This window comes from Microchirus variegatus (assembly GCF_963457635.1).
Source record: "Microchirus variegatus genome assembly, chromosome: 18".
Lineage (NCBI taxonomy): Eukaryota > Metazoa > Chordata > Actinopteri > Pleuronectiformes > Soleidae > Microchirus > Microchirus variegatus.
In genome coordinates, this window is record NC_139819.1 from 19,221,679 (window position 1) to 19,246,271 (window position 24,593).

At 42.1% G+C, this 24,593-nt stretch overlaps 2 protein-coding genes across 2 annotated transcripts; one reads left to right on the plus strand and one right to left on the minus strand.

Annotated features, from left to right (window-relative positions):
- Positions 1 to 16,823: 16,823 nt before the first annotated feature.
- LOC310939704 (transcriptional regulator protein Pur-beta-like) lies at positions 16,824 to 19,931 on the minus strand. Its single transcript, XM_083904519.1, has one exon. It carries the CDS (start codon positions 19,912 to 19,914, stop codon positions 18,988 to 18,990), a length of 927 nt encoding a protein of 308 aa, XP_083760645.1. The 5' UTR covers positions 19,915 to 19,931; the 3' UTR covers positions 16,824 to 18,987.
- A 661-nt stretch (positions 19,932 to 20,592) lies between these two features.
- Positions 20,593 to 23,033, plus strand: h2az2a (H2A.Z variant histone 2a). Its single transcript, XM_083904522.1, has 5 exons — positions 20,593 to 20,686; positions 21,664 to 21,741; positions 21,829 to 21,942; positions 22,053 to 22,182; positions 22,296 to 23,033. The coding sequence occupies exons 1-5, from the start codon at positions 20,684 to 20,686 to the stop codon at positions 22,355 to 22,357; spliced, it is 387 nt and encodes a 128-aa protein (XP_083760648.1). The 5' UTR covers positions 20,593 to 20,683; the 3' UTR covers positions 22,358 to 23,033.
- The last annotated feature ends 1,560 nt before the right edge of the window (positions 23,034 to 24,593 follow it).

Here is a 24,593-nt window from a genome sequence, read left to right on the forward strand (position 1 = left end):
GCTGCTGTAACACTGGAAATTTCCCCACTGCGGGACGAATAAAGGACTATCTTATCTTATCTTATCTTTATGCCCCCCCTTAAATGTTTTTCTGCGGCCGGGTCTGCGCACCAACTGCACCGCAACAACTAAAGTGTCGAGTGCATGACTGTTGGAATTTGTGATGCACAGGATAGGATTTGTGTACCTGTAGCCCTATTTTGTGTTAACAAGGTATAAAAAAATATGTACAACTTCAAATTTACGGTTACACATTTGTGACTTAAAGGTCACATAGAGTGGTCCTGTTTCACATATATGTTAGTTATGGAGGTCTACTTACATATATTAACTTGTTTTTATGGTCAAAAACCTCCTAGTTGCTGTGAACTAGCCGATAGAAATCCTCTTTTCTGACGGTATTTTTCTGGTGCGAGATTTCAGAGTGAACTTTCACCCCCAGAAGACAGAGTCTTGTGATTGGCCAGTACTATCCAGCACATCCGTTCTCAGAAGCGCAGCGTCCCCCTCTGGAACGGCGGATGCACTGCTCCTCATTATCAAAACATTGTTTTAACAGTGTTTAAAAATAGCTTCGTCACAACTCCCCACCGCAGTCCCTTTTATGACTTTAAACCGGAGTCAGACCCAGAGTCAGAAGACACTGTCGCTCGTGAAACACCTCCACAACGGACGTTATTCTTCTTCTGCGGTTCAATGTACGTAACCGGATGTGCCCGGACTACCGCCCGGAGCAGGACGATCGGTTGTTTAGGAGAACCGCTGCTTTCGTAACTATTACGGGATTTTCAGTGATCTCGTTGAGCCCAGAGATTACAATAAAACACAACGTTCTCAGCAATGGCTGAACTGTTTGTTTCGAACCGTCAGGCTTCATAAACAAGGTAATGACGCAGATACACACCAAAAAAAACAGCGATAATAGGAACTTCCGGTCTAGTTCCACTTTAAGTGTGCGCATGTGAAATCTGCAGTTACATTTTTTTATGACTTTTGCAACAAATACCTTCATTAGCATAGAGCTGTATGCAGACAGCCAATAGGAAGGCCGTCTGTCTCTCTGTGTCATTCAGTGTCATGGTTTAAGTCACGACGAGAAAATAACAGCCTCTAAACCAGTAGTTTCAGACATACATTGTTTATTGTATTGTTTATTTTATTTCATTTAGCTTACTGTCTATTTTCACTGTCTTATTTTATCTTATTTTATTTTATTTTATTTTATTTTATTTACATATTTTATTTATTTTATTTACATCTGTATATCTAGCTCTTGTTTCCGCATGCTGTATTTCTTCTTCTTACTTTGCACAGAGCATCTGGAACAAAAACAATTTCCCCACGGGGATTAATAAAGTATTCTGATTCTGATTCTGATTCTGATACGGCCCGTGGGCCAAATGCAGCCCGCAGGATGATATTTTGTGGCCCCCCCTTTAGATATCAAAGTTTAATGTAAGTGCGGCCCGCAGTGACGATAAGGAAGAGCGGTGCAAGAGGGAGAGAAAAAAACTGCAGACTGTAGCAGCTGCTGATTCAAAACAGCAGTTATACACACACACACACACACACACACACACACACACACACACTCGCTGCAACCAGGATAAAACCGCGGTGTTCAACAGAGTCAATGGCCCGTTAGTGGGAAGTTTGAGTATAAGACTGACTGTGGGACTGTGGTAATGTGACGAAGACAGGAGCCAAGCGCAGGCTTTTAGCCAGCAGGGCTGTCTGTCCAAGGTGTGTTTGGAACACCAATAAAACAATTCCAACAAGATGTGAGTACACTGTGTTCACCTTTAAATTAAATGCCGGAAAGTCTCTTTGAGCAGTTAACTAAAGAGTCAGCTCATCTGATGCATCTGTTATTACCTTAATTACAGCGTTAAAGTGTCTTCTAGATTGAGACCGGAGTGAAAACAATGAAAAGTGCGCTCTGGAGGATCTGTCAATACGTTTTACTAAGATCTACTCGGATCCCCTGTATTTCATTGCAACTGTACTCGATCCCACCTGCATCAACAACGGCACAGTAGAAATAGTGGACTGTTTCAAATACCTTGGACTCACCCTGGACAATAAACTCAGCTTCGAGAAACACACCACTGACATACAAAAACGCAGTCAACAGAGACTCTATGCCATCCGTAAGCTCAGAAATCTTTCTGTTGCCCCCTGTCACCTGCTCCTTCTGTACAAAAGCATAGTCCAGCCCATCCTCCTCTACTGTCTTCCCTGCTTTTTCAACATGCTAACTGCTGCTAACAGAAACAGACTCACACGCATCACTCACACTGCAGACAAAGCAATAGGCCTTGCCACCCCTAATCTATCAGACCTCAACAGTACGCTCACCAGGAACAGAGCACAGACCATCGCTTATGACCCCACCCACCCCCTCAATCCCTTTTTTATTCTGCTTCCATCAAGACGCAGATACAGGGCTATGAGGTGGAATCGAGTATGCTTTGGGAAAAGCTTTGTGCCCTCTGCAATAGCAGTACTGAACAACAGGTCACAACAGTGATGGACCACTGGGCCACCCTCATTCCCCTGTAATGCCAACTGGTGATGGTGTTCCTGTTTGTGTCTGTGTAATGTGTAATGTGATGTATGTGCTGTTAACATCCATGTGGATGAGGTAGGTGGGGACATGCGGGTGGGTGAAGAACCGTAACTGTGTGTATCTATGTATTTCATGTTTTTGAGGCTTGTATGGTATGGTCAGTGAAAACACATTTCCTATTTAAGGACAAATAAACTAACTAACTGATCCTTGTCATAAAGATCATTGGGCTGCATCATCTTATTTAATGCGGCCCAGCCTCACCCAGACTCTAACTCATTCGGCCCCCAGGCAAATTGAGTTTGAGACCCCTGGTATAAACGCTTCCTATAGCTTCCAATTAGAGTCTGGATTCTGGCTGAAGGTATTTTGGACCATTCTTCTTTACAAAACATCCTCAGTTCAGTCAGGTTTGATGGTTTCCAAGCATGGACAGCCCGCTTTAAATCACACCACACATTTTCAATAATATTCAGGTCTGGGGACTGCGATGGTCATTCCAGAACGTTGTATTTGTTTCTCTGCATGAATGCCTTAGTAGATTTTGAGCAGTGTTTAGGGTCGTTGTCTTGTTGAAAGATCCAGCCCTGACACAACTTCAACTTTGTCACTGATTCCTGGACATTGTTCTCCAGAATCCGCTGATATTGAAGACTTTCTGTAAATCATATAAACTTTATTTCACTTCTCAACTATCACTGTGTTTGTCTCCTATATGATATATTTAACCAAAATTTCTTATCCAAACAACCAATGATTTATAAAGGAAAATCATGAAAATTTACAAGGGTGCCCAAACTTTTGCACACCACTGAATTTCCAGATTTGTGCTCTCTCTCTAGCATAAGGCTATTTAGTTTGTTTAATAAAAGGACACAGTATTGACCTGTTAAAGAGGAAAGGGAACCTTAATGTCTGTAATGTAGTGCTTTACAGAAAATAGAATTAACTTGACTTTGGAGGGGGAGGGGGGTGTCCCTGAATATAAAGGTAGGGGAGGAGATGGTGCCTCCCCCACTATCCTTTACCATTGTCCACTCCCTCCCTTCTTTGGAATGCATTAATATTGAGATAAGAGACTAAAGGATGTCCCTCAGCTTGTCTTTCATATGCCACACCTGTGAGGTGCTCACTAACACACATTGAGATGCATGTGTGAACAATATTTGAAAGAAATGGTGATTTTGTGTATAGAGAAAATGTTTGAGTTGACACAGGATAGAGAATTAGCTTCATTATTTGTGTGTATTCTCTTCTCTCTGTGACATCGTAAAGGTTTCTGCCGTACTATCATACTCTATGTTGTGATTGAGTACTTTAACATCCTCGTGGTCAAGTCCATAAGCCTCATTTTACTGAGTGTAATGAGGTAAAGTGAGAGGAGAAAGTATAATATGATACAGAGAGGCGTACAGTGCCAAACCCAGAAGTCAACAGGCTGACAGAAATATGTCAGTTAAGTTGAGCCAACAATTCCATGAGTCACAACATTGTCTTATCACCATCAGATCTGATTCATGGAGCACCGAGTCATCCAGAGCAACATTTTAATCTGATTTGATCACACCTTTTGTTTTTTAAAAAAGGAGAAAAAAAGTACAGTTTAAATCTAGTTTTTCACATTATAAATGACGGCAATGTATTCATTTTTTTTGCTACCTACAAAAGTACAAATCATCAAAAATACCTTAAAGGGACAATGTGTAGTATTTATGGGTTTATATAACCCAAAATCCACTTTTTTATACATATTATGTGCTCCTGCATTGTCTAGTCGCTGTATAATATTCTTTGTTTCATTTTCGTAGTGTTTCAAAAAGTCATGTAAAATAACACGGTCGCGGGCCGCGGTTGCATTGCCACTGTTAGCAGCGAGACGCCATGTTCCTACCGGAGCCTGTAAGGACAAACGCGAGAGAACAAATCAAACGTCTCTTTACTTGTATATGGAAGTCCCGCCTCCACTCTCTCCGCTTCGTCTGTTACGGTCGTGGTAGCTCGCCCTCTCCCTCGCCTCACAAACCTCATCTGCTGACACGGAGAAAGACAACGAGGAAGACATTTGACCAGCTGCGGATACCGTAGCGCTCAGGGAAGGGAGGGGGTGAGCAGAGGAGCAGTTCTTTGTTGTAAATTTCAGCCTCTCCTCTAGATGGCACTATAAACTACTTACTTCACCTTTAAGCACAATTTATTCACCTCATTTCTTTATTGTGAAAGGGCTGAGCACGACTGTTCTTCAGTATCGCAGCAGTGATGAACTGATTATATGGCACTGATTTGGAAAAGGAAAATCATTCTAAAAATCTAAGGCAGTGATTCCCAAAGTGTGGGCTGTGAAAGGTCTTAAAATATAAATAAGTATGTTTCAAATTGCTGTAAAATATCTAATATCTAATCAATCTATGATAGATTGTAAGGAATAAAACATGTCCATGGCATTTGAATTTGATAGTTATGCACTTTGACAGTGATGACTTTAAATTGAATGTTATATGAAATATTACATGGAGCTCAGCTGTAATAACCAGATGCATGTGTATGAGTGTCTGTGACTGTGTAAACACTGAAACTGCCAAAAGAAAGAGTAGACTCACTTCTGTCATCAGACATCGTTGGAGGATAGAAACCAAACATGTTGTTGGTTTCATGTGAACAACAGTCTAGTTATTTTCCATGTCTTCTTTTGACCGTGATTGACAGCACATGATTTTACAGGAGGATTGGGAAAGCGTCAGGAGTGGCACCCAGTGTGGTGATTTTCAAAGGAAATCTGTTTATTGTCAAATTGCATAAGAAATTAACGAGGTCAGTTGGAGGTGGAATATGTTTGTTGTTGGTTTAAAATGATATGAATGATCTGGGGTCCGTTTCACAAAGCAGGTTTAGTGAAAACTCTGAGTCTGTTAACCCTGAAATGAGGGAAACTTTTCCGAGTTTTCCGTTTCACAAAGGGAGGTAAGTCAAACCAGAGAAAGAGGAGTAACTCTAGCCTGTTTCACAGAGAGAGGTAACTTAAGCTCTCGGTCAGTTACCATGGTAACATGCTCTTTGAACCTAACCTGGTCGGGACAAGGTTTTTCTCGGCAAACCTTGAGTTTCTCTCTGTCTCCACCCTCTTGCAGACACACACGGTATTTGATTTCCTCATTCATTCAGTCTGCAGAGTTTTGAAGTCTGTTCTGCGTCTACATTAGAAGTTATATTAGGTGGAGACTATTTTAACTACCATGTTCTTTTGACAGTGATCACGTGGATGAAGGTGCAGCATTACTGCGCAGAGAATTAAATATTCGTCAGGAGATGATTATCAGACCGCGCATAGATGTTCTTGCATTTCCAGACACTTTTCTTTTTGAGCGGTAACGTTCCACGTCACAGTCCATCATTTACATACACAACCTAATCCGTCCTTACATTTCAACATTAACAACCGGAGTCATGCTCTCACACCACAGAAGAAATTGTGTGTTGCGCTGTGGTTTTTATTTTTTTTTTATTTTTATTTTTTACAAATTTACAAATGTACAAATTTTTCTTTTATACAACGTCATAGATGCGGAGCACTTGAACGTGATATAAAGAATGAGAAGTAATTTATGTGTGTGAAAACATCATACTGTTGGGGATAAAACAACATCAAACAGCCACTTACCTGGAATGTTTTTATGTTTCATCTTAAACTGCTGCCAACTGCGCTTCTCCCCCGCGGGATTACACCTAAATGAAATAAATTAATAGTCTACAACTCAAGCAGTTTCCCCCTGTAATATTATTGTGATTGTACAAAGGACGACATTTAAACTTCCACATCAGCAGCAGTGTTCTCATCCGACGTCGTCTCCCTCTCTTTTGCTGCAGTTACACTTCCTTCTAAAAACATGCTCAAACTCACGCATTAATATTTTCAACTCCAGTGGGTGAAGAACGCCGCCCTCCGCTTCCCCGTTGTCATGGTGACTCGTTGAAACGGGGTTCCATTCTTGCTGTCTTTTTATACTTGTGGTGCACGCGCTTAACTCGAGGTGAAACTACTCCGAGTTGAACAAACTAACTCAAATCCGCTGTTCTGAAACCGAAACTCAGAGTTTCCTATCCCAGAGTAGATCAACTCAGAGTTCAGGGTTAGACTCAGAGTTTGTTGAACCTGCTTTGTGAAACGGACCCCTGGTTTCTCCCCTGACCTCTGCTATGCCAGAGAACTGTTGCTCACTGTAGACTTTGTCTGTTGTCTGTTTGTCTTGTTTGTCTTATGCTTTCTTCATCAATAATATCAATCACATTCTTCAACTCCAGCACTGTCTCAGAGACATCAAGTCCTGGACAGTGTTGCATGCATTACCTTTTGCTATAACATACTAATATAAGGCATTACTGAAAAAACGCTCAGTAACACGCATTACAATGCATTTTAAATCCAGAATTAAAGGTGAAGTAAGTAGTTTATAGTGCCATCTAGAGGAGAGGCTGAAATTTACAACAACAAACTGCTCCTCTGCTCACCCCCTTCCTTCCTTGAGCGCTACGGTATCCTTAGCCAGTCAAATGTCGTCCTCGTCGTCTTTCTTCGTGGTGCGGGCGTACGGTCAGGTACTGGTGTTCCTGTATCCGCTGTAAAATACGTGTAGTCCTCCATTCCAAACGCGTAAAAAGATCCGCTCTCAGCCTCGTCTCAGCGCTCGATTTGTTCTCTCGGGTTTGTCTATACAGGCTCCCATAGAAACATAGCGTCATGGCAATGCAACAACGGCCCGCGACCATGTTATTTTACAAGACTTTTTGAAACACTACGAAAATGAAACAAAAACTATTATACAGCGAAACAAAAGTTTTCTTCCTGTTAGAGCTAACATTGTGGCATCATGTCTGTAAATGTTCTCACTAGGATGTAAAAGCAAGTGTGTTATTCAGCTGAATTGGTGGCTCATGCCATTCTCATGTAATTCAAATGTGTTTTCAGGGAATGTTTAATGGAGCATATGCGTCAGCAGCTCCTCAGGTTCCTCATATTTAAAGGCTGCTCTCAGCTCTGCTGCAGGAGGCACACACACTCTCTCACACACTCAGACAGAGGCTCACTCCTGCAGCACACCAACCACTCACTGACGGTAAGTGGAAGTTGCCTGCAGCTTATTATCACATTACATGTGTCTTGTATCTAGTACTTAAAATAAAAAAAAGGGTTAGGATTCATGCAAACATCTGATGGAACCATCAGGTATTTATTGATTAGTGGGCAGTTACCTGGACACTTTCGGTGATTATTTAAAGGTGTGGAGAAATTGCTCAGATAAGATAAGAGAGTCCTTTATTGGTCCTGCAGTGGGGAAATTTACAGCAGCAAGACAGTGAAGATAAGGATAATAAATAATAACCATCCATTAACAAGAAAAGCACAATATCAAAAGATATTAACACTGAGACTGCATTAAAAACATAGAGTTAAATAGAAAAGGGTTGCGCCTCCAGCGTGTGGAAAACCAGCCAACCTGATCAATGGTTTACTCTTGTTGAATTATTAAAACACCATTTGCTATGAATGATCTTGAGTGTGGCAGCTGCTGATTGTACTGTGTGTTTCTGCCACAGTTTCATAATGATGCAGAGAGTGCACTCGCTCCTCACTTACTGATATTTCTGACTGATTCAAGTACATGTTGTCCTTTGTTTTCTCTCATGTCAGAAACCACACAAGAGAGAGATCATGGACCAGTGGCAGCAGTATGTTCTGAAAAGCAAAGATAAGGTTGTGACCATCACTTCTGAGTCTGATTCTGGAAATAAACTCAAGCTGTGCATCAAAGACATTCAAGGTGGACTCAGAAAAGGTAACATTGTAACTCTTTAAAACTGCTCTACAAAGGTCAAAGGAAGCATCAAACAGATCAATAATGTGGCTTCTTAGCTTTCAGTCTGATGATGAAGAAGTGTGTTTGATATTCTTAGCTCCTATAGTGTGGAAACGTGAGCGTACAGAAAACGACAGAAACCAGGTGGCTATGTGCTACATGTATGAACGACACTGGTATATCGCCAAGGTGGAAGGAGACAATTTACAGGTAAATATCAACCTTTAAGAAAATAGTAATACTTACTTACAGAGGCTGTAAAAGGTTCACCATAATGTAATAAAGTGCATCATTATTTTTGTATAAAGCAGTAAAAACTTTTCCTCAGCAAAGTATAGTTTATTATAGGTGATAAATCAAATCATTTATCAATCTTAAACAGAGAAAACATTTCATGTTAATCATCCATAGGGTGAGAATGTTCTCAAATATATATTTTAAGTAAATTTGCTATTTTAAGAGCTTTTAAGACTGTGGGCTCTCTTTGGCCTGAAATGGGACTGAATGATTGGTAAAGCTGTGTTTTGTATGTTCACAGTTGGAGAGGTGTGCTACCAGATTAGAAACCATCTCTAAAAGTTGCTGGTTTCAAAAGGAGAATGACGGCCTCGGCGCCTATTGCTGCCTGAAAAATGTGGAAAATCCCAGGCTTTACCTCTTCATTTCAGAGCAGAATTTATGCGCTGGGGAAGAAAAATCTACATTCAAATTTGTATCGGTAAAAAAAGGACATAGAAGAAGAACATGAACTTGAAGGAATTGCAGCATATTTCCATCCTGGTGACACCTGTCATTCTGTGGTAAACTTTAAGCTTCTGTTGCATGAACACACACACATACCCATTTTTAAACACACAATGGTCTTATGTGTCAGCTGGGATTGGCAGTGCACTGCTGCCAAGTAGAAGATGACGGAGTGACTTTATCTGACAGGCAGCACTTCCTGCACTGAGTCAGCTTATTATTATTATTATTATAATATGTAAATATATGACTTCAAGCTTGGGACAGGAAATCAAAATGGGGGAAAAAACTAATATGTCCATTAAATCATGTTGTTATTTTATCTGTGTGGTTTTGCTCCTGTTTTTTTGTTAAAATCTTATTTTTATCTTTTTGTTTATACCTTGTACCTTTGTGTATTAAAAGTGCTTGATAAATAAAACAGCTTGGCCTTCCTTAAAGGCTCATTACATCAGTTATGTTGGGCATCATTATTTATCAATAATCAACCGACAGACAGAAATCACACCATAGAACAGACAGGACGTCTGCAGAGATGCCACAAATATAGTAGATCAGATGTACACAGAGCCCAAAACACTTTAGCATATCATTTGTTTTTGGAGATGTTTTGTAAAGAAGAATGGTCCAAAATACCTTCAGCCAGAATCCAGACTCTATTTGGAAGCTATAGGAAGCGTTTATAGGCTGTTATTTCTGCAAAAGGAGGAAGCACAAAAGGTTTCTTTTGTGGTGCCTAAACTTATGCACATGCCTAATTTTGTTTAAATAATTCTTGCACACTTTCTGTAAATCATATAAACTGTATTTCACTTCTCAAATATCACTGTTTCTCTCCTATATGATACATTTAACTGAGATTTCTTATCCAAACAACCAATAATTTGTAAATTAAAAAAAAGATATCTTTTTGCTGTTTAGGTATACAGCACCCCCAAGTGTTGGTTTTTATTTTTCAAAAAGCACCTAACTTTTCTTACAATCAGACTGAATATGACTTCAGTCATAAATGGTCTTGACTTCAGGATTTAAAGGATCCAAACAGTGAATCCTAAAAGAAGTCAACCTTGAGACCGACCGTATACCTCAAACCCTGCAATATTAAGCTTTAAATCAAAGATTGATGCCCAGCGGCTTAAGGCCTGAGAGCCAAATATGTCCCTACATAATTGTATGAAACATCATCAGTTACCACAGACGACTCAACTGCAGCGACTGGTGAGCAGGGGCCTCATTTATAAACGTTGCGTACGCACAAAAGAAGGCGTACGCCACTCTCTACGCAAACTGTCGGATTTATAAAAAGAGAACTTGACGGGAAAATGTGCGGTCCTCCACGCCAACTCTGACCCATGAGTACGCACATACCTGGGGTAAGGAGAAACTGCATCACTGATGGCGAAACGGGAGAAACTGTGTGAAACTGATCGTGTAAAATAAATAGTTATATTACCTCTCATATATGAACAGTCTATTTGCAAGAAAGGGATTGAAAAAAAATTAAATTTCTACAATGAACAAACAAACCGGAGTTTGTTCAATATATTAACATCCTATATCATATAGCGCATTTCGTTTCATCTCCGTTTTCAATGCATAACACATAAAACACATTGTAACTGTGTTTTGTTGCCATACAAATGAAGACTATAATTATCTTATAGTCTGAAGAACTGTTAGTCAATCAGGGTAATTCTCACACGTGTAGCAGATACCTAATCAATGGGCATATAAAGGCAGGTACTCACAATGCGTCATGGCGCACAGTGGCTGCATTGGCACTGTTAGAAGATGTGGCAAACGGAAGGATACGGAGGGAGCGGAACTTCCGAGACCAGCAAGACCCACTGGCCAACAGTGATGAGTGGCTGATGAGCCGTTTCCCACTCCCACAAGCTGTCGTCTTGGATCTGTGTACGGCATTGGGCCCAGCCTTGGAGAGGATCACCCGCAGAAGCCACGCCGTGCCAGTCCCGCTCCAAGTGCTCACAACACTCGGGTTTCTGGCAACCGGCACATTCCAGAGGGAATTGGCTGACAGGTCAGGGATATCCCAGCCAACCTCAAACCTCAATGTCCAAATCGTATGTGATGCAGACATGTTGCTCACAAATGTAGTGGCTCGGTGGCCTGGGTCAACCCATGATTCATTTATACTGAGACACAGCAGTGTTGGGCGCAGACTGGAGGCCGGCGCTGTACGTGATGGGTGGCTTCTAGGTACGGATAATTAATGTGGAAATCCTGACACTTGAAATTCTGTACTTGTGTTTAACCCGTTCACCGACCTTGCAGGCGACAGTGGATACCCCCTCAAGCGGTGGCTGCTCACCCCTTTTACGAACCCACAGAGCGCAGAAGAGAGGACATATAATCTGCGCCATAGCCAGGCGGGCAGTATCGTAGAGCGCACCATCGGGCTCCTGTAGGGCAGGTGGCGGTGTTTCGACAGCACAGGGGGAACGATGTATGCTACAAGCCCGAGAAGGTCTGCAATATTGTCAGAGCGTGTGCTGTGCTGCATAACGTGGCAAAACTTAAGGATGTGGCCCTTCCCCCCGACGCTAATCGTCTTGGCCCCGACCCGGACCCCTATCCCCAGGCATTTGAGCCAAACGCTGCTGCCGTGCGCCATCGTTTGGATGTGATGCGTCGCTTATGAAAACAGAGGTATGGAAACAGATTCAAAATAATCATTTATTGATTAACTCCTTCAAGGTGGTGTTGAGCTCAGACAGGACATGCTTTATCTCCCGCAGTTCTCCAGCAACTTCGTTGATCGCAGTGATTGTGTCCCACTGCGTCTGCAGGACTGCATCTGTGAGGACACGGCCGCTGGAGGGCTGGGATGCACGAGGTGCAGTGGAGACGCTGGGCGCACATGGCTCAGCTGCAGCACCACTGACCTCGCTTGGACCCGCAGCAACAACAAAAAAATGTTGAATAAAGTCACTTGTTTTGTGAACGGAGTCTCAATCGTTTCTGTACATAAATGGGTGAACACAACTTTGATGCATTTGGTTTACACTCATTTCAAATATGGGAATACAAATTACATACCTTGTTCTTCTGCTTCTTGTGGAGCGGCATCAGTGTCCCCCTCCACCTCCGTCACCACTCCACTCAGGAGGGATTCCCCGATGATCCCCGCCAGTTTTTCATCCAGCGGGGTGAGCTCCGGTTGGCCCGTTCCCCCGCCTGTGGAACAGACGCTCTGCCTGTGTGAGGCCAGGCGCTTTTTTGTGTCCACTTTAATATCTGATCACTTCTTTTTCACCTTGGCCACACTCCGACCTTCTGAGGCAACAGCATTGACGTTATACGCCACATGCTGCCACTCAAGAGCCTTTTTGGAATTGGTGACCCCAACACTGTGCCCACCAAACAATAACGCCTTCCACTTCTCCACCTCCCCGACAAGAACTTCCACCTCACACTGAGTAAAATTAAGGCCTTTCTCTCAGATTTCGCCATTATTTCAGTCATGAATCAATATTCATGAGGTGCGTTTCTCTGAATATTTATAGGCGTGGTATGACCCGCACACAGGTGCGCCACATTTAGAGTGGATTGTGATTTATAAAGGGAAATCGGCGTAGGACGTGCATGCGCACTGTTTTATAAATCAGGATATTTTTGTGCGTAAGCACTTTCTGTGCTTTGTGAGTACGCCAATTTTGACGTCGGTCCTATGCACAGTTTTATAAATGAGGCCCCAGATCTGTGTCCGGTGTATCATGAGGATGATGCACAGACTTAGGTCAAACTTTTGCATACCACTGTATATGTCCATGAGGACATTCATAGACATAATGCATTACCTAGCCCCTTACTCTAAACTTAATCATCCCAACTAAGTGCCTAACCCTAACCTAAACCCAAGCCTTCACCCTCAGAAAAGACATTTTAAGGGTTTGACAGCCAAACTGTCCTCACTTTCCCAAAAGTGTTGTGGTCCCCTACAAGAACACACAAACTGGCATACACACACATAGGCTTACACTGCTAGACTTCTTACGGGGTATCCGTGGGGTCTTAAAAAGTCTTAAAAAGTCTTAAATCCAATAATTTTAATTTAAGGCCTTAAAATGTCTTAAATACAATTGTGAAAGGTCTTAAAAATCGATTAAAGCTCACCTAGAGTGGTCCTGTTGCACATATATGTTAGTTATGGAGGTCTACTGACATACATTAACTTGTTTTTATGGTCAAAAACCTCCTAGTTGCTGTAAACGAGCCGATAGAATTCTGTCTTTTCTGATGCTGTTCCTCAGCCACGATATTTCAGACTGAACTCTCACACCCAGAAGACAGACTATGCTGTGATTGGCCAGCCAGCGTAGAGCCTTCCCAACTGTCTTGTGATTGGCCAATACCCGGAAGTGACATAATCAGCACACCCGCTCTCAGAAGCGCAGCTCCCCCCTCTGGAACGGTGGATGCACTGCTCCTCATTATCAAAACATTGTTTTAACAATGTTTAAAAATAGCTTCACGACTCCCCGCAGCAGTGGTTTGTTACAGATTAGCGTAGCAGCGGAGAAAACTTAATGAAAGCCCACAGCTAAGCCGAATTGCAAGTTCAACGATTTGTGGCTCCAGTTTTCCTTCATGACTTTTTTGCCAGTATGGATTTGAAATGGGTCTTAAATTGTATTCATTTTGGCCTTAAAAAAGTCTTTAAAAGTCTTAAATTTGACTTGTTGAAACCTGCAGAGACCCTGTCTTAGGACACTACCTTAACAAAGCCTTATCCTTAACCATCACAGTTAACCTTATCCAAGCCACAATTCTAAACTGAATCACCTCAAAAATGAGGTTGTGCCTCATTAGGACCAGGTGTCCGGAAGGACTGGTCCTGAAATATGAAGGTATATTTGGTGCAAAAGTCACGAGCACATTTAACTGTTGACTTCACATGCGCAGTCACAGATGTATAACCGTGAATTTGAAGTTGTACATATTTTTTATACCTTGTTAACACAAAACAAGGGCTACGGGTTCACAGATCCTTGTTACAGGTACACAAATCCTATCCTGTACATCACAACTTCCAACTACAGTCATGCACTCTACAGTGCATGACTGTAGAGTGCAACAGTCATGCACTCTACACTTTTGCTCCAATCGTTGCGGTGCAGTTGGTGCAAAACACATTTGCACATCAGTGTTTCATAATTTGAGAACATGCACAACATGTGTGCATTTTACATGGGCACCCTGGTAGCATACCTTCGAAGATGGCGTCTACAGCTCAGCATCGGTAAGACAGTCACAGCAGCATACCATCTCAGCACCAGAGAAGCAAGGAGGGAACTCGAGGTACGAGTTGACAACAAATGTCTGGAGGTCCAACAAGCACCCCTACAATAAGGCAGCACAAGAGATGCTAAATTCCACCTCTGAGGACATCTCCAAAGATGCATGGCTGGCAGCAGCTTGGAAGCAGGAGTGGTAGTCAGCCGGGCCCTTCCGCGTCCATCGTTACATCTGGGAACCAGGAAATGGCGCCATAGGAGGAGACGACCTGCCACGCCAGCACTGGACCACTCTGAACCGTTTACGAACTGGGGTCGGTCGCTTCAAAACATCAATGAAGAAGTGGGGCCTGGCAGACAGTGCGGCTTGTGAGTGTGGCGACCCCGAGCAGACTGCCGACCACATAATCACCACCTGCCCCTTATACAGACCACCATCGGAAGCCAGCCTTTTTGACCTAGGGCCAGAGATGTTGGCATGGCTACTCGACACCGAGTTGGACCTCTGACGTTACACGAAAGAAGATGTGTGCATTTGTAAACCCAAATGTGAACTAATGCATCAGAAGCTTTGCATCTGTGGAATATTTTCTCATTAATAAAATTCTATAGATCGCTATGATCATTGAGCATTTTCTTGCACGACTACAAGTCACTTGATACAAGTGCTCGAATCTGCTTCTACGAGTTTCAGCTGTTGTTTTCCTGACAGATGCTATTTCTCCTCGCTAGGTGGTATAAGTGGTGCAAAAGGATGTGTAACTTGTGCATGCCGAGCGAATCGATCAACAAGAAAACAAGGCTTAGAGTGGGCGGGCCTAAGGAAGCTCTCTGATTTTTGAGTGATTAACAGTACATTTCCATTTTATTAAATATATAGACTCACGCCCACCATTTCTCCCGCTATTAATGTGTTTTATATATATGAATATATATATCTATATCAGTTCAGTCTGTGTGCTTCCGGCTGCCTCGCTGGAGTAGCATCCAGCTTTGTTCAGTTAGTTTTACAAATAAACTTACAACAATAAAAGGATAGGATTTGTGTACCTGTATGTAACAAGGATTTGTGAACCTGTAGCCCCTATTTTGTGTTAACAAGGTATAAAAAAAATATGTACAACTTCAAATGTACGGTTACACATTTGTGACTTTCGTGTGCGCATGTGAAATCTGCAGTTAAATGTGCTTGTGACTTTTGCACCAAATATTCCTTCATAAAAATTATTTATGATACAGATGTAAGTGCATTATTCCTTATTCAATTTACTGCAGAGAATAGCAAACACCTGATGTCTACTACAGTATATCATTGTGAATGGACTGTATTTGTCTGTGACCTGAAACCTTACTCTGTAGTCAGAGGGATGATGACCTGGACACGTTCATGTCAATCTTCCTTGCTCTACATGAGGTTTGACAGACCACAAACAGCTGGGTCATTTATATTTATACAATACTCTGAAAATACACTGCACACTGCAGCTGGCCCTGGACCTCTGGACTGATTATATTGCACCATGTCGGCCAGTGTATCCCCAAGACTATTTTTAGGGCTTAGGGAAATCTCAAAGGATGTGCCAAGCTCACAAATACTTCCTTAATGTTTATGTGTGTGTGTGTGTTGTGTGTGTGCGTGTGTGTCATAGTAACAATGTCACTTCCTCATACAAACACTCTTCACTCTTTGAAATGAACTTATGCAGAGCGCCACCTGGCGTTCATATTAAATCACAGTCAAATTACTACATTTTGACCACATTTTCTGTGGTCCATAATCGTGGACTAAAACCAAACATATTTTACATTTACATTGTAGATGTACATTTTTAACCACTCTGCTTTGAAATAATGAGCCGTTAGCTATTTTAAATATCATTGTATTTATTTTTTGTATTTGTTTGCATCTTTGTTGATGCATGAAAAAACATTTAAGTTTAGGTACTTTTAGATACTTTTGAATTTCTCTCAGCTAAAATATGATACTTTCTACTGTTCTTAAGTCCAGATGTCTAACATGTTTTAACACTGATATAACATGAATTTAATTCAATGAAAATAAGACATTTTTTATATTTTACCTAGAGTTCTTTCAAAGTCTTTCCTCCATCACAAAAGAGAAGCATTAATGTAAACATATGAAGCTCTTCATTATTCGGATGATGCTTCTTCTCCTTTCAAATTAAAGTCACATCAGAAGCACTAAAACGTCTTAAGTTATCACTTTTAAAACCAAGACTTTCTAAATAAATGAATACTGAATTTTACATTTGACCCAATGATCCCCTTCAGAAAAATAAGGCAACACAGCTGTTTCAAACATAAGTTTACACTATTCCCTATTGAGCTGTGACTGAAACGTCCCTGAAAATGCACAATCACAAACAAAGACTTATTCTGAGCAAAACCCTTTATTTGTGGTTGAAATGATGATAGAATATTACAGCAGAACACACATGACTGAAACAGCTGCCATTTCACATAACACAGTAGAGGAAGAAGGATGTAGTTCAATCTCATGTGTATCATATACATATATGTATATCGTATATCAGTAGAAAAGAAAAAACTATTGCTCCCAGATGTTTGTTTTTGTTTTATTTAAATATGGCATTTCTCTGCTGTGTTGAAGTGGAAAAAGGTTTGCACACCAAAGGAAGTGGACAATGAAAGTGAAATTCCCCAAAGCATCGGAAGTTGTGGCGCTTTTATTATTATTATTAGGCTGAAAAGTAAACGTTCAACTTTTTATTGATCCATTGCAATATGGTTATAAAACTTTAAACTGCTATCTATATTTGATAAATACCATCATACAACAATCAGGGTATGCAAAAGAAAAGAACACAAGAGCAGGCATGCAAAAAAAGACTCATCTCTTAAATAGAAGCACAAAAGACAAACTGTTGATGTTTGCATCCTATGGCAACTGATGGAACGCCAGTTCATTAAAACGTGTTAAAACGGGTGGAGTGAAACCAGGGGACGACAACGTGATGCTTGATAAAGTGAACCGAGTGCCGAGTACAAACTACTACAATGAGGTCGCCTCAAGAAACTGCTAGAACATACTGTATTATCAATTTGTTGTATGCTCTTTTATTATTATTATTATTATTTCTTAAGGAATAAAATCAATGTTAGGAAAAAAAGCAGGTATGAAATATCACCCTGGACAGTTGCATCCAAGTGTAGTAATTTTAAATAAGCCACTTTAGGCAGCATTATCTTATAAATGTCTCATATACACAAGACATATTTAATGTATCTTCTTTGAAAAATAATTCTATACTTGATCTTTTTAGGAAGTAAATATCTTTGAGTATATTTCTTTTTGCTGATTAGGTACAGCACCCCCAAGTGGGGGTTTTTATTTTTCAAAAAGCACCTAATTTTTCTTACAATCAGACCGAATATGACTTCAGTCATAAATTGTCTTGACTTCAGGATTTTAAGGATCCAAACAGTCAATCCCAAAATAAGTCAACCTTGAGACCGACTGTATACCTCAAACCCTGCAATATTAAGCTTTAAATCGAAGATTGATGACCAGCGGCTAAAGGCCTGAGAGCCAAATATGTCCCTACATCATTGTATGAAACATCATCAGTTACCACAGACGACTCAACTGCAGCGACTGGTGAGCAGATCTGTGTCGTCAGACTCAGGTCATGCTAATAAAATACAGAAAGGACTTTTCAGCCCTGAGACACAACAAGCCACATGTGAGTGAGGAGCTCTCACCACGATTCAGCTGGAGGAGCAGATGCTCAGCACCTGAGGGATGGGAGGAGGAGGAGGAAGAGGGAGGTCATTTGGATTCATTTGGATTGTCCAGGGAATCCAAATGAGTTGTGTGCTTGTAACAGATGATCTTAATGGGACCTCGCTGGGCACAGAGGCTTGTCCTGTGATGCCAACGATGCCTCACTTCAGCTGATGCTGTGGCTCGGTTTGTTGTTGTGAGTCTGTCTGAGCAAGTCAATCATTACAGGTCACTTCAGAACAAAGACACACTCCATCTTGCTTTTCATTTCAGGTCTGAGGTTGTCTGACACACACACACACACACACACACACACACACACACACACACACACACACACACACACACACACACACACACACACACACACACACACACACACACACACACACACACACACACACACACTATAGGTCAGAGCCAGGTGAGCTGGAGCCATAGCACCCTGCTGCTGCGTCTTCGGCACGGTCAAACTTAAACTGCTGGGCTACACATGTGAGATTTTTCAAATGGGCAATCTCTAGTTGTAAATATATATTTATATATTTTCATCAATGGGAAAACTTCATACAGGAGCTGACTACTGCAGTCTGCACTCATTTATCTAGAACATCCACCTAAACTTTAGGACATATTCTCTTATATAGACAGTAATTTCTCAGTCAAATATACTTTTTTTTGTTTTGTTTTAGCATTTTAAAGATGGATTCGTCATGCACAGAATAGTCGTTCGTCTCTTGTTACTCCCCAGACTTTTGTCAGCTTCATCACAGGTGGCCCCCCGTGGCCCCTGCTCCTCTATCAGTCGTCGTCCACGTCGTCGCCCTCGGACTCGTCTGCGGTTCTCCTCTCGTACATCTTATCCCGGTGTCTATCCTGGATCTCCTTCATCTCCTCGGCGTAGCGGCTGAACGCTCCTCCGAACTTGCTCCACGCCTTGAATGGGATGGTTATAGAGTTCCTATAACTGGGCTTCACTTCGCTCACCCGCAGGAACACGCCGTACTTGTTGGAACCCACGTCAAAGAAGAAGCGCTTGGAGTCCACCATGAACGAAGTGCCCTCCGGGAGCTCGCTGTAGCCGCTTGCGCCTCCTCCTCCGCCGGCCAGGTCATCCTCATCCCCCCCATAGTCGTCTATCAACTTGGCCAAAGCATCGCGGAACTCTATTAAACCTTGCGCCGGGAGTGCGATGGTTTGACCGGACTGAAGGCCGGCACCGGGCATGCCACCTACTCCGCCACCGAAGCCGGGACCTCGGTTGACGGTCTGTCGGATACGGAGAAAGCGACCCCGCTGGTTCTCCTTTAGGTCGAGGTAGTATTTTCTGTTCTCACGCACCAAGAACTCGCTCTTCAAGGCCCGTCTAGGCCCGGTGTCATCCCCGCTGGATGATTGAGCGATCTGCTCCGGGGTGCTAGGCCCAAGCTGGGCGTAGTGCTCTATGAAGTCCCCCAGGTAGTCTCGGAACTCTGCCGCAACTGACATGGAGAGGGTCAGCCGACTTTTCGAGCCCCCGGCGCCGACCTCGGCGATTTTGATGAACCGGCCTTTGGCGTTCTGCTTCACGTCAAGGTAGAAGCGTTTGTTCTGAATGTCCAAGCGCTTCGAGGCCAGCTCCTGGGTCTCCGGCTCCCGCTGGTAGTGCTGAAAACTACCGCCTCCTCCCCCTCCGCCGCTGCTGCCGCCACCACCACCGCGCTCACTGCCACTGTCCCCATCCGCCATCTTCGCCACCAGCAGCCCGTTTCTCTACGTATCTTTGACCCCCACTCCCCCCTCACCACCTCCGCCTGGTCCTCTGTACTCGGAGAGGAAACCGGACGCTGCTCGGTGAGTTGTGATTGGCTGCTGTTGCCGCTCATCATAACGTCACTCGGTGATGAGCCCACGTTCTCATTGGCCAATCACCCTGTCTATCATCAAACGTGAATGACATTTGAGTACGTATAATATTTACAGCACAGAAGTGATTATTGTCAGTATTAGCTGACGTCGAACGTTAATCTGTCATTGTGTGGTTAAATGTTGCTCTAACAAGTTTCCTTTTCCAAAAATGTGTGAATTTCACTTATGCGCGCGACGATACTGACATTTAGAAACAAATGTCAACAAACATTTGGTTGTACATACATATTTACACATACACCCCCCCCCCCCCCCCCCACACACACACACACACACACACACACACACACACACACACACACACGCACACACAGTCCCGCCTACTTGTCTCGTGCGCAAAGGCAGACTCGACCCGACCTATGGGCACGACGATGTCAGTGTGGGGGATGGGCGCTTGTTGTGCAAGCCGTTCTACGATTGGTGAAAGCGGAGATTCGAAGTAACAACGGGCTCTGTGATTGGCTCTCCTGACTCCCCACGAGCGGACTCATGCAAAGGATTTGCGAGAGGCTTTATTGTTTCTTTGCTTTCGGGATCTGAAATTGTTGTCTATCAAGTCACTTCTACAATCAAGTAACGGCACGGAAAAATGGTATGTGCTCTTCGGCCGACGCTAAACGCATGTATCGGAGCAGCTGTGCGTGTTTTTGGGCCGTGAATAACGCTGAACTGCAGCATTGTTATTTGAAATGGAAGTGGAGGAAATTGGAGCAGAGGATTGGGTGGTTAAAAAGGCTCGCTGAAGAGCCAACTGACAGCTAACATGTTAGCATCAACGGTAGCATAAGACGTCCGACTTTTTGTTGCTTTCCTTGTTTAAGTCATGTGATGTTTGCCAAGATGCGGTTGCTGGACACTTCATTGTTTGCATATACGAGACGTTCAATCACAAGTATTTACTTAATTTATATAAAAGTATTATTTGACTCCGCGTAGCCTCAGAATGGTGGACTAGCAGCCATTAGCAAGCTAAGTTTAGCTTTATTATTGGCTGAATAGTTGTACAGTGAACTGTATGCGTTAAACATTGCGCTTGTTTTAAAAGAGATTTATTTGGTTAATGTGTGCGGAACTTTTTTCGCTGAATTCCGTGAATGAAAACTTTGACGTTGGTGTTCCTAAAGCGGGTGTTAAAGCGGCGTACGTGTGTTGTTTAGCGCGGGGTCTGCAGCAACAGTCGCTAATGTTTTTGGGGGGTTTTCAAAGAACGGTCCGCTATTTGGTCATTTTAACCATTTGTTCTGTTGAAATGTGTGTATGTGATTTCCGGTAACCGTTATCGGTTCCGCCTTTCACTCGTTTTGTTTTGCATTGGCGGGAAATCGCGAACAGTTCAACTGTGTTACTCAGTGAACCGCTAACGCTGTGCGCTTCATGCTGGCTATGGTTTGTTCAATTCCCCTTTATGTATGTGATTTATTTTGTCACTTTTTTCATGCATTTCGTCGTTGGCATATTCAAGAACAGTGTTTCTATTTTGTGAGAACCTAAAAGACACTGCCTCACTTTAAAACTCACTTTTGCTTTTCTTTTTCAAATGATTAACTGTTAATTTCCCCCCCACAACAGGCTGGTGGTAAGGCAGGAAAGGACAGTGGCAAAGCCAAGGCAAAAGCAGTGTCTCGCTCCCAGAGAGCTGGACTGCAGGTAAATCTTCGCTGTATATTTAATTTGATTGCATGGTTTCTTCCTGTGTTAGTTCTTAAACCAAAAACCGTGTGTGTGTCCCACCAGTTCCCAGTGGGTCGTATCCACAGGCACTTGAAAACCCGTACAACCAGCCATGGTCGTGTCGGAGCCACAGCAGCTGTGTACAGTGCTGCTATCCTTGAGTACCTCACTGCTGAAGTAAGTCTTGAATATTTTTGTGTTTACATAGAGATGGCACAGATAGTGTTAGCTTTTGTCTGTGTGTGATGTTTGTATTAATGTTTGTTGATGGAAACCTGCATCCTCAGGTACTAGAGTTAGCGGGCAATGCCTCCAAAGACTTGAAGGTGAAGCGTATCACTCCCCGTCACTTGCAGCTGGCCATTCGTGGTGATGAGGAGTTGGACTCCCTTATCAAGGCAACAATTGCTGGAGGAGGTATGCTGAGAGTTGTGCTAGCACTTGTTTCCTCTGTCCTCGTACACATGATCTTGACATCACAGCGAGCTCTGCATGAGACATTTAACCTCACGATGTTTGCTTGTTTTCAGGTGTCATTCCCCACATCCACAAATCCCTTATTGGGAAGAAGGGCCAGCAGAAAACGGCATAGGTGCCATGTTGACCATATGTTTCGGGGATTGGGCTTTGATCGGACCAGGAGTTCACATTTGTTTTTGTTCTTTTAATTAACATTATAGCAAAAAAAAAGAGTGACTGTTAGGCTTTTGTGTTCTATTTTCCCATAACTAGAGAAAAAGTACAGTAAACCTGTTAACAAACCCTCTGTATGTTATTGTAGAATGTTTGACTGATGAGTTGATGAATATTACCTAAGTTGTGACAGTGAATTTGTTTGATTGGCCTGGGACTCTGTATTGTTTTATACTGAAAAAAGAAATTGTTAAACCATTTTTATATAAAAATACTTTCTTTGTCGTTATTTTCTTGAAGTTAAAATGTTTGATATAGTAGAATTTTTACAATGTGTTTTTTGAACAGCACATTAGTTTATGTGACATGGTGCTTTTTTTCCATCTGACTTGTAATATCTTTGAACTGCACAATAGCAGTGATGTTTTTTACATGACACTGCTTCTGTGTGTTTGGTTGGATTTTATGGCTGATTTTAAGTGTTAAACTTGTGCAGTGAGCAGCTGACACTGTTCCTGCAGATTTGATCAATGAATAAGAAAAAATCAATGACATATCGCTCCTTGATATAGTCTGTACCCAGATATGAGAGGCCTTCATTTAACCACAGTATTGAAGTGAATGCACAACATTAAATGTCCATTATAAAAGGGTGAAGTCTTTTTCTAAAATGACATCTGTTCAGGGAAATGGCTGCATATTTTATCTTTGAATAAATACCATATGCATGTTGACTTTGGTTTGACACACATACTTGAAATCATTTGTACATATGTGAGGTGCTGTTAGTATCCAACAATACATTGAGAAATCCTCACTATGCTTTTCAGTTTGGTTTTTGGACATTTAATAAAAATTAAAGTTATTTTAGTAACTTAAAACTGGGACAATGTAGTATATTAATTATGAATGAATAAAGTGACAGTAACCTCTGATGAAGAAATCTGATAATGGTTCATTCAATCAGGTTAGATACATTCAACGCTTTAAAATTCACCCTGTACAATTCCCTGTGCTTACCAACAGGGGGAGCCACTGTTTTTCATAAAATAAACAAACGCGTTGTACAGTGATTTTCCCTCAGCCAACCACATCTGCACAGTGAATATATGCTAAGCAAAAAAAAAATCTGTTCAACATGTTCAGATTACATGAGGTTTACATAATAATACTATTCTAATAAAAAGCTAGAACCTTCTCGTATGCTTGGAAATCATATGTCACTATATTTTCAGTTTACAAAAAAAGGGATAGATGTCAAGTCGTTGGAGTCAGGTGAACAAAAGATGTGTTTTATGACCATGAAACAGGCCCTTCATATCTATAACATGGCTACAGTAATTTTCAGTTCTCACTCAAATTTACAGATGTATCGTGATAAACACACACATGCCAGTCGTACGTCAGACTGCTTTAGAATTTGGTCAAAGTTTGACAAAAAAAACGATATACGGTCTGATGATTGTGACATGATAAAATGCTGTGTCCCTGACAGTGATGATGTCATCAACAGGACTGACCTTTGCGAGAGCAGCAGTCATTCCATTAGCGCTCTGTTTCCCACAGCTGCACTTTTCTTTACACAACAGAACATCAACGACATGTTTAATAATCAGCCACAAATTCAAAGACGTCTAAATAAGGTCATTCAGACTGTTAGCTGATTTGATTTGTGTGTAACAGTCCCGAGTAGTAAGTGAGCCAACGCGCTGACTTTCCCCGTTTCCCCGTTGTCGCAAAGTATTTAGCCATAGTGTTGGCAGTAAGGGCGCACTTGAAATGTTGGAGCGGCTGACTTGACTACGCGAAATCGAGAGACTGCTGTTAAGCAGACTGATTGCGGCTGAATAACCCGCCTTCATCAGCTGACAGAAATTAACTAAACCCAAATAGTTTTAATGTCTGTTGCATGGGAAGAAATCAACAGTGTTTCACTGATTAATTGAGCGAGTGAGGCAGACGGGAGCAGGTGACACACACTAAACAGACTGAACTGATCGGTCAATAAACATACATATGTTCATATGTTTTAAACACATAATCAGCAGGAGAAATTGCGGATGTGAGTCAATATATTAAATAAAATGGAAATGTACTTTTAATCTCTCGCTCCTTCAGACATTTAGGATGTTTTGGTCTGTTACTGAAGGAGCTGCCCAGTGCTGTGGTGTCCTGCAGGGGGTGGGAGAGATTGT

Bases quoted from the DNA above. Each gene is read 5' to 3' on its own strand.
- LOC310939704 (XM_083904519.1), bottom strand. From the start codon at position 19,914: ATGGCGGATGGGGACAGTGGCAGTGAGCGCGGTGGTGGTGGCGGCAGC.
- h2az2a (XM_083904522.1), top strand. The intron at 21,742-21,828 runs GTAAATCTTCGC...GTGTCCCACCAG, and splicing joins CCCAGAGAGCTGGACTGCAG to TTCCCAGTGGGTCGTATCCA. The intron at 21,943-22,052 runs GTAAGTCTTGAA...CTGCATCCTCAG, and splicing joins TTGAGTACCTCACTGCTGAA to GTACTAGAGTTAGCGGGCAA.